This window comes from Lactuca serriola, chromosome 7, assembly GCF_051521515.1.
Source record: "Lactuca serriola cultivar US96UC23 chromosome 7, Lser_US96UC23_V15, whole genome shotgun sequence".
Lineage (NCBI taxonomy): Eukaryota > Viridiplantae > Streptophyta > Magnoliopsida > Asterales > Asteraceae > Lactuca > Lactuca serriola.
Window position 1 is genome coordinate 59,954,360 of NC_136414.1, and position 10,963 is coordinate 59,965,322.

A 10,963-nucleotide genomic window follows, 5' to 3' on the forward strand; every position below is an offset into this window, starting at 1 on the left:
TGGAGTCTTAAAAATCAAGGCAATTTGGTCAACGAAATCCACAAATCCATTCCCAAATATTCACCAGATGGCTTGTTTCTCTCCATCCTTCATCCGCCTCCTACCTACAGGTCACCATCCTCCATACCTTCAACTTCTTCATCTCTGCCCCTCCGCATCCACTGCATCGTCATCATCCCATTTCAATAAACTAACCTATTTCTATATTCAACCTCATCGATATTTAGATCAGAAAATGAGGAGGACAAACATAGAGGAGATTTTTGGTCCGTCCAACTCCACAGTCGAGCTCAACAGTAGCAACACATAGGTGAGGAGGCGATGGTGGCTTGGAGGATATGGCGACGTTACTTGCAGCGGATGAAATCGGTTGTGTGAAGGGGATAACAAAGGTGGTTTGAAAGGGACGATGAGTACCTTCGACAACTGGATTTTGACTTCCTCCGGTGGCAAGATTTTGACTTCTCAGGAAGGAAAGGTTTCAGATGAAGATAGAGAAACGAATTCGGGTTTTCGGGTTTCGGGTATTCAGGTTTGAGGTCAGGTCGGGTAAGTTTCGGGTATACCCGAAAATTTATTAAGTGACACTTATTGATATTTTTTTTTTTGTTTTTTATATGTTGGTTGGTTTAATATAGAATTAGTTAGGAAAATACTCCATACAATTAACAAATGCATATAGAATAACAATACAAATCATTATAATATGTTATGAAGGGTTTTGTTTTATTTGAAGTGTGCGTACGTGACTGCATTGTATATTTGGTATTAGTTAAAAAATGAATTCGGGTATACCCGAAAATAAATATTCATACCTAAAACCTGAACTATATTATTATCGCGTTAACCTATTACCCGAATGTTCATACCCGTCACCCGTTCTACCCGACCCATTCTACCCGAATTCAGAACGGGTCGGATGGGTAGAACGGGTTTCTGGTTTTTCAACAGGCCTAATATGATTACCTGTATTTGTTTGCTATATGTTATTTGTTACATATGTCGACATAGTATGGGTGGGTTGAGGCTATACTACTTTGTGTTGTCGGCTAACAAACCCAAGCAATCTAATCGGGAGATTCTGGGCCAGAATGGCAATCCAATCAGGAGATTGTGGACTAGAGTGGCAATCTAATCGGAATATTATGAGCTATAGTAATCCAGTCGGGAGACTCTAGACCCAACATGCAATATGTATATCTGTATGGTTGTGTGTGGTACTTTGGGGGAACTCACTAAGCTTTGACTTACAGTTTGATGGTTATGGTTTTAGGTACTTCAGAGGACAGGGGCAAAGTGAAGGCTTGATCGTGCACAACCTTTAGATTTTGTGCTATTTGATTTTTGGGATACTCTGATTCGTGATTATAACTTTTGGAAACTATGTTTTGTAAACATTTATGGTTTTTGGCTTGGTTTTTAAAAATGAAAAATTTATCTTAAGTTTTGGGATGTTACAGATTGGTTAGGAATTAGTTTCACGTTTATACAATATATATTTTTTGACATATGAACCTAATATATATATATATATATATATATATATATATATATATATATATATATATATATATATATATATATAGGCTTAGGTTATTGTATTTAAACTAATTATTGTACATCTATCATATGCTATGAGAATTACTAACATAATAAGTTGTTTAGCAATGCGAATACGTCCAACCTTACAAGAATATCGTTATTTTCATGCATTCTCGTTAATTCTTATTTTTTTTGTTCTCAAACATCGTTTTTCACTCATTTTCATTCTGACAGAATACGACCCAATAAAACATTCTGACAGAAATGAGAATAATAATAACAAATGTATAGTAACCTTATAGACGATTTAATTAGTAAGAATGTGTGTTAATGATAATAGTTATGTAAGATTGAACGTATTTATATTATTAAACAACATATTTTCTTTATCATTCTCATAGCATACGATAGATGTACAATAATTAGTTAGAATACTTGAACCTAGCTATCTCTCTCTCTCTCTCTCTCTCTCTCTCTATATATATATATATATATATATATATATATATATATATATATAAACTATTTAAAATACATTTAACGTAGAATTTCAATGAAATGATATGTTTATATGAAATTTGTTTAATAATATGTATTCATATAATTAAAGTTACTTTTATAAAGTATTATTTATTTTCTTTATTTACCGACTTAATTATATATATATATATATATATATATATATATATATATATATATATATATATATATATATATATATATATATATAAGGGTGAGATTGGTTGAGAACTCATAGTTTCCCGAGAACCCGAGAACTAAAAATGGAGCGTTAGATCAAAATTAGTTCATTAAGGGCATGATCGTCATCTTGCCAATCTCATTTAATGTTTAATTTTTTGTGTTATTAGAAATATTAATATTAATTTCTATAAATTTACATTATAAATAAAATTTTCGGACTTTTTTAGAAACAATATTTTTCTATTTTTTTTAAAAGTGCAGATTTTTTAGTTTTTACGGAAAACATGATTTTTTTTAAAAAATTGGAAATATATATATATATATATATATATATATATATATATATATATATATATATAAAACTGCACTTTTTTTAAAAGCATTTAAAAATCAATAAAATTAAAAAAAACTTGAATATTTAAAAAATACTATAAATTTTTAACCAAAAAAATCAACATTTTAGGTACATATATGAATATTTTTACAAATACATATATGCATATTTCATATACTATAATATTTGTAAGGAAATCATAAGAAAACTCATTTTGTTTACTAATTTCTAAACACAATAGAATAAGTATTTTATTCGATACAAAATAAAATATAAAAAAACAAAAAAATGCTATAAAATTCCAAAGCGTGTTCATGTCTTCGTGTCAATATTTCCATATTTTCTTCAATTTATCATTTTTCACATTTTCAATATTCACCACAATTTCTTCCAAATCTACAAGAAAATTAAAAAAATGATTGACGCAATAACACTCACAAAAATACATATGTGATTTACATGTGATTAACATATAAATCACAAACGATCACATATGAATTATATGTGATGCATATGTGAATTACATGTGAATCACATGTAATTCATATGTGATTACATGCGATTTACATGTGAATCACGTGTAATTCATATGTGAATTACATGCGATTTACATGTGAATCACATGTAATTCAAATGTGAATTAAATGCGATTTACATGTGAATCACATGTAATTCATATGTGATTTACATGTGAATCGCATGTAATTCATATGTGATTTACATGTGAATCAGATGTAATTCATTAGGGAGATTAATGAGGCATTTATACCAATATTAAAAAGATTAATGTAAGTTGTATTAATTAGGGAGATTAACAAGGCATTTTGTGGGTTTTCTGATCAAAGTAAGCCAGAAAAGTATCAGATGCTTTTTAAAGATGATGAAAATTCAGATGTAAATGTTGAAGATGAAATAGGAATTGTTACTGGAAATTGGGGTTGTGGAGCATTTGGAGGAGACCCTGAAATTATAAGAAGAAAAGCTTTGAAAACTTATATTTAATTACTAAAGATACAAAAGAAGAAAAAAAAAGATAACATGCAAAAAAGGGTAGAAATGGTTTTTATGATCATGATTCTGAGACACGTAAACAATTATGCATCTTAAAGGGAGTGGTTTCCTTGCTACCACCTTCTTTTGCTTCTTTTATGTTGTTGCCAAAAGGAAGTACAAATATGATAAAGTTGATAAATATACCTGCTAGAAATGGAACTTGAGATTCCTGCTTCTTCCTCACATTCCTTCACAAGATTATCTCCAGGTGAGATTCCATGTGGCTGCATTTATCAGATTAAAACTCATTTACACATGATACAAGAATAAACATGAGTTATTAATTATTAGATTAAAAATAAGAAAAAAAGAAAATTCCACCATTCCTCCAGCAACAAGATGATCAAGCACTCCTGGATAGGTTTGTTTCATTTCACTTCTTTTCCCACTCCACATGTATTTTTCTCCATCTTTTTCAACATATCCACACATGTAAACTCCATAAGCCTACAATAAGATATTACAAGATTGTGTATGATGCTTAATTAGTAATTACAATGTGTAAGATTTTGCTAATTTGAAAGATTTGAAGGAAGATATGAGATATGAGATATGACATACATTTATCCCAAAGTAAGGTGCTGCTACAAGTTCCATTGAGAAATATACTTGTTCTCCATAAGATGAAGTAACAAGATATAACTGTAATCATTTAAAATTATACAGGAAATCAAGATTTCATGCTTTATCATATTTGTACTTCCTTTTGTAAAATTGAGATTAAGTGTCCGTAAAATTTCATGCTCCCCACAAACGCCACCAGATGCTAAGCATCCCCATTACAACTATTCAATCGATTGAAGTTTTAGGAAAATAATTCTCTGTTATGTCTGTAATGAAGGATTTACAAGAAAAAAGAGAAAGTAGACATTATTATAGACCTTAGCAACAATCTGTGAGCCTCCGATAACAAGTCGGTATCAACAAATCGGTAACCTCTTTCAAATTCAAACTATGATTCCAAACAAATCGAAAAGAAAACTACAAAAAATTCAAAACCCTAACGCTCCTAATTTCGAGATCGTTAAACAATAAGATAAGCAAATGAAAAATAAGATCAGATGAGTTTTTAGTTTTTGACTCAGATGAAGAAGAACGACAACCAAGGTGATATCATCTATGTGATTACAAAATAGAGAACAATCGGAGTACATTCAAAAGAAATTGATGAAATTCGAGTCAACAGAGGAGTAAATATTACTTGTACATGTCGTAATTGAGATCTGTAAAGAAGATGAAAGATAAGTCATGTCGTGAGAAACCCTAAAATGGAACCGTTTCGATTCGACAGATGATCAAAGATCGACATCGCCGTCGCTGCGGTGAGTTCTAGAATGCGATGAAGATGGAGACGAACCCGAGTTGATTTACGATTGCTTCTAATTGATGTAATGGATAACGATTTCGCTAAACTAGATTGATTTGGAGGAAAGAGATCGGCTAGAGCATTGAAATTGAAACAAAAGGTGAGAAATCGATTCTGGTTTGCAAATGCAGACGATCGGATGAGATGGAGGTGGTTCGTATGACGATGCAATACACGGACGCTACAAAGACGATGGAAGCCGATACGTACATACATTTTCATCGGGTTACAACAACATTTGTGTTCCCTATAATACCCTTGCACTTTTAAGTTAAGATACCCCCACCCATACAAGTTTCTATTTATTTACAAAAACGCCACAATGCATCTTGGTCATCCTTTTTTTTTCAATCCAACACTCCACTTTTAGTTCTCGGGTTCTCGGAAAACTATGAGTTCTCAAATGATCCTTCCTCTCTCTCTCTCTCTCTCTCTATATATATATATATATATATATATATATATATATATATATATATATATATATATATATATATATATATATAACAAACAATGTGTTTGAATAACTCATTCCATTTTCATGAGTAAGCTAGCAAAATATGGCAATCGGGTATAATGATATATTGTGTCATCTAGATCGTACCAACGAGGGTCTTTATAATTTATTTTTCTATTCAGAACAAAAGCTGATAACATATAAAAATATCGTGGTAAAAATAAATTCACATAAAGGACCAAAGGTGTCAATATTCTCTGTAAATTATAGGGACGGTTTTTGTAATTTACTTTTCTATATAGGACCAAACTATCAACATATAAAAATACTGCTGCCAAAATAAATTCACATAAAAAATAGGGGTGTTCGTTTGGATGGATCGGTTTGATCCGATCCAATTAAGTAAATCCAAATTGATTTCGGTTTTCAAAATTTGGATCCGAATTGTCCAAACTAAATTCAAATCCGATCCGATCCAATCCAATTACAATTCGGTTGGATCGGTTTTTGTAATTCGGTTTTCAAAAGTCAGAACAATTTAAAACAACATATAATTATAATATTATCCAAATTTTAATGAAGAAGCAAAAATAATTATTTAGTTGTGATTTAAAATTTATAAACAACTAGTAAGAAGGTATATTATAATTTAATATTTTGAGTGAAAATGCATATTAAATTGTTTATTATGTGAACCTTTTTGAACTTTTTTGAAAAAAATAAATTATAAAATTAATAAATAAATATAGATATATTAAAAATAAATAAATAATAAATTGTTGTTCGGTTTTTTTGGACTATTCGGTTCTTATTTCATAAACCAAAACCAATCCGAAATCCAAAATAATAATTCGGTTTTGTGAAATCCAATCCAAAAATTCGAATATCTGAACCAAATAGTCCAATCCAAATTGTCCAATTGGACAATTCGGTTTTATCCAAATAGTGAATAGCCCTAATAAAAAAGGACCAAAGTGTCAATATTCTGTAATCATGTGACACAAATCAAAAACACAGAAATCTACTGTTTATTTTGCAATTGAAAGTAGTATATGTATTGACTTTTTTCTATCATCAAAGAGATTTGGTATTGATAATTAAAAGTTTAAGAGCATTATTGTAGTTTCTCATTTTAGTTTGACCTCCTGGTTTCCCCCGTCACTCTAATTTTATGGTTTTTTCGATCTTTCTGGTACTCACAAAAGTGTCAGAACTGATCTACGCTCAACTCCGTCTTTGTTTTCATTAAGGTATCGCTCACTCCTTGTCGTTATGTAATAAAAACTCTGATTTAAAGTTATATTATGGATTTCCGCCTACAAATTTGATCTTTTTGTCATAATCTGACTATTTTGCGTTGTTGCTAATAATTTACCTGATTTGAGTTGTTGCCCTTAATTGTTTCAGTATCTTCTAATCCGTTTAATTTGGTTCTTTAGTGAACTTGCAATTTAGTTTTCAAGATGAGGTGTTTTGACTTTTGATCTCTATGAGACTATGATAGTTGATGACGCATTTATTACTTTGGATTCTAACATGAAAACCATAATTTCAGTATAAATTTAGTATTCATGATTCACTTCCACTCAATAATTAACTATCAAGTCCCAGTTAAAGGAAATTCATTTTGCGCTTTGTTTGTGATTTAGATTATTTTCCAAATCAATTGGCGAGGGGTTCTTAATAACTAAGGAAACTAAATACAACCATATCGGTACTTCTGAACAAAACCACTTTTAACTTCATCTCTGTTTGCTTCTTTGATTAGATATACAACAAAAGACCATATTGCCTATTGTTTTCCCATTGCCCGATTGAGTTTAAACATATTCTCGCAATCAATCTATATGAAACACAAACTGGTTTAATTGATAGTAATTTTTTTTTTGGTTTTTTTAGCTTTTATTTTTAAATTATTGAGATGATGGTTACTGAAAGCTACAGTAACCCTTTTGTGGGGTATAATAGTTGTTGGCTTTAGACAGATGACTTGCAAATATCACCTCATCCATTTGAGAGGCCATGTGCCATTTGGTCTTTCACTTGCAAGTTGGTTTATATTACTTTTTAATTAAATAATATTAACTAAATATTAAAACCAATTATATATTTCTCAACTGCTAATGTATTTGAAACCAATTTAAAGAGACCAATGATCAATATTATACCATTTGGTCTTTCACCAATGATGAATATTGTAATGTTTAGATTTATTTGAATTATAGATGATTATAGTTATGTTAATTTATTATTCATTATTGTTAATGATTAATGTTTAATTATGATTGTTAAAAAAAATATAAAGTGGTTGGTGATGTGGTAGTAGGACCACTTTTGAAAGATGAATGATATAAAACCTGATCTGGTATTGTGCTGAATTGAGAGTGAGAATTTTCTTTGTTGTCTGATGCATATCACGAATACACTCTAGATTTGAATTTGTTTTAATCAGTTGTAACTTGTATATCAATTAAATTGATTTTGGTGATTTGATTGAAGTTGTTCTTAAATCAGTTGTCACTAGTATCTTCTTTAACTTAGTTTCATCTAGGAAATTAAGGGAGTCAGTGAATCAGTGATTATAATCAATTTGTTTAACTTATAGTATTGATCTTGTTTACAACTATTATATCTTACGTGGTATTTATTTATCTTTTGCATGTGTAGGAATGGCCAATACAAGGAGTATTACCAGAAACCAGAATCATGATGATGATGCGTCATCATCATCATTTACCACGAAGAGGTTCGAGACTTTTGATAACATCGGTGTGACACATTGGTCAAATCTTAGCCACGATGTGGTTTTGCTAATTATGATGCAACTGGGAGTTGTTGATTTCGTTGCATTCAGTGGAGTTTGTAGGTCATGGAGGTCACTTGCACTCTTGAACTGGAACATGTTTATGGCATCCAAACCGCCCATGTCGATATGCTCCCGTGCTAGTAATCAAGACTCATATTGGTATCTGGAGGACTTTGAAAGGAGAAGGTTCAGAACTTTCATTCCCCATTCTGCTGGTAGAATTTGTTTTGGATTAACTTCTGGTTACCTAATCTTGGGTGGGCGGGAAACCCAAGACTTCTGGCTTGTGAATCCTATCACAAGGCATGAACTTCATTTCCCTGGCTTCCCCATATACGTGCGTGCTCTTGAACATTTAAGTATCAAGGCTATCCTTGTCTTTTCACCTTCAACATCTGGGTGGGTGTTTGTTGTACTACATAGAAATATATCATTTTCTATAGCGGGTAAACGAGGATGGAATCATGTCTCCTCCACTCTCCCCATCCTTGATTTACATGCTCTAAAGGGGAAGATATATATCCTACACACCGATTTTTCTGTATGTGAACTTAGACTCGATCCGAATTCGAAGCACAAATGGACGTTACTCGAAACCAAGAATTTTCCGAAGCCGGACTTATCATATCCACAGCTTATAAGTTCCAGTGAAAATCTTTATCTGATGAGTCTATTTTCACAACCTTACAAGGTTTTTGAACTAGATTTTGGTGAAATGAAATGGGTATTACCAGAAAAGACAATAGAAGAATATGCATTCTTTCTTAGCGAGAAGAAGTCTTCTGCTGCTATTAAACCAGAGTCATGGGCTGTCCATCAGACACACTACAAGAGCTATGATTACTTCCTGCACACTAATAAAATTCGACAACGCATGTTCTATTATCAAAAGTGGATGTGGTACTTCCCGTGTGATTGTTTGAATGTTAATATCTTAGATCAGTGATGACTTGTTAGTACTGTTATCTTTGTTTTGATTATGGACTATAGAATTTTTATATGTAGAACATTGTCAAGATGTTAAGGAACACCGGTGGTGAGTATTTGCATCTTGCTACTTATTATGTAGATAGTTTAGTTGTCACTCACCCTTTTGCTTATGGTGGGCACTCTTTTCTTTGTTTTTATTTTCGAATAGTCTAGAGTTCACATGACAAGACAGTCGGGTAAAGAGTTAATGCTCTCGATTTCTTGCTCTCTACTTTCAAATTCTAATATGATTTCATGTTGGAGTTCTAGTTTGTTACATCTTGTGTGATTTGTGATGTCAACTAGTGGTGTCTATCAACAATGAATCGTTACACTATAACCGGATGTATGATTTCAAAGGTAAAGTTAACAATCTGCTAGTGATTGTCTGGTGGCTGAGTTTTTGATTTGTGTTATCTTGCAAACCTAATCTTCTTTCAAAATAAAGGTATCCTTTCATGATTGTTGTAGGGTTTTTAATTAAAACAATGTTTGCTCAAATCAGAATTGTAATTGTGATTGTGTTAACTATCTAATATTCCCTGCAAGCTAAGGTCGGGTAAGGACTTGTAGCTTGGACCATAACCCCTAAAATCTTTGTGAAGATAGTGGCTTAATGAATATATCAGTAATCTGCTCATATATGGATATAAATTGTACCTAAAGCTTCTTCGCAACAACCCTTTCTCTTATAAAGTGAAAATCAATCTCAACAGGCTTCGTGCGTGCATGGAACACAAGATTAGTAGATAAATAAGTGGCAACAAGGTTATCACACCACAATACCGATGCTTTGGTTACTGAAATGCATAGCTCTCGTAGTACTATTTCAAGCCAAGTAACTTCAGCAACATTATCATCTAGAGCTTTGTATTCAGCCTCAGAGATGACCAAGATGACCGAGAGACAAATCTTCTACTTTATTGTTGACCAAGAAACTAAGTTGGAACCAAGATTTATAACATATCTCCTGATGGATCGACGGTCATCTGGACAACCAGCCCAATCAACATTAGAATAAACAGTAACTAGTGAATATTTCGCATCTCCATAAGCATGCTTGGTGTTGTCACATGAGGGTGTGAGGTGTAGACCAAAGTTACCGGTTCCCTTAAGATATAGAAGGATTCATTTGACAACAAACCAATGATTGTCAGTTTGTGAATGAATAAACTGACAAACTTTGTTGATTGCATATGTGATGTCTAGTCTGGACAATGTGACATACTCCAAAGCACCAACCATTTGACGATACCGAACTAGGCGAGTTGGGTTTTCAAATAGGGGTCTGTCGCTAAGTGGTAGAGAGGCACCAATAGGAAGAGGCGCGAGAGATAATTTTGGCATCATTAAGACTATCATGCTGCAAGATATCTAATATATATTGTTGTTGGGATAAAAAGAGACTATAAGCAAAGTGAGCAACTAAAACGCCAATCAAGTATGATAGTGCACCATATATTGAAGAGAAAAAGTTTGACTCAGACTTTGTATAATACGATCAATAGCCTCGGGGTTGTTCCTCGTAAGAATGATATGATCAACATATACCAACATATAAATTTGTGTGCTCTTTATGGAGAGTATAGATAGAGAGGGGTTAGCATGAGACCCTTTGAAACCGAGGGTATGAAGAGCACTGGATAATCGATGGAACCAAGTGTGTGGTGTCTGTTTAAAGCCGTACAAGGACTTATGAAGCAAGCAAACATGACTCGGTTTCTATGGATCAAC

The 10,963-nt window shown here is 32.2% G+C and overlaps 1 protein-coding gene across 1 annotated transcript; it reads left to right on the top strand.

Moving 5' to 3' along the window:
• The first annotated feature begins 6,544 nt into the window (after window positions 1–6,544).
• LOC145064918 (uncharacterized) lies at window positions 6,545–9,348 on the top strand. The gene is made up of 2 exons (XM_079012283.1): window positions 6,545–6,704; window positions 8,122–9,348. Exon 2 carries the CDS (start codon window positions 8,124–8,126, stop codon window positions 9,204–9,206), a length of 1,083 nt encoding a protein of 360 aa, XP_078868409.1. The 5' UTR covers window positions 6,545–6,704; window positions 8,122–8,123; the 3' UTR covers window positions 9,207–9,348.
• The last annotated feature ends 1,615 nt before the right edge of the window (window positions 9,349–10,963 follow it).

Bases quoted from the DNA above. Each gene is read 5' to 3' on its own strand.
- LOC145064918 (XM_079012283.1), top strand. From the start codon at position 8,124: ATGGCCAATACAAGGAGTATTACCAGAAACCAGAATCATGATGATGAT.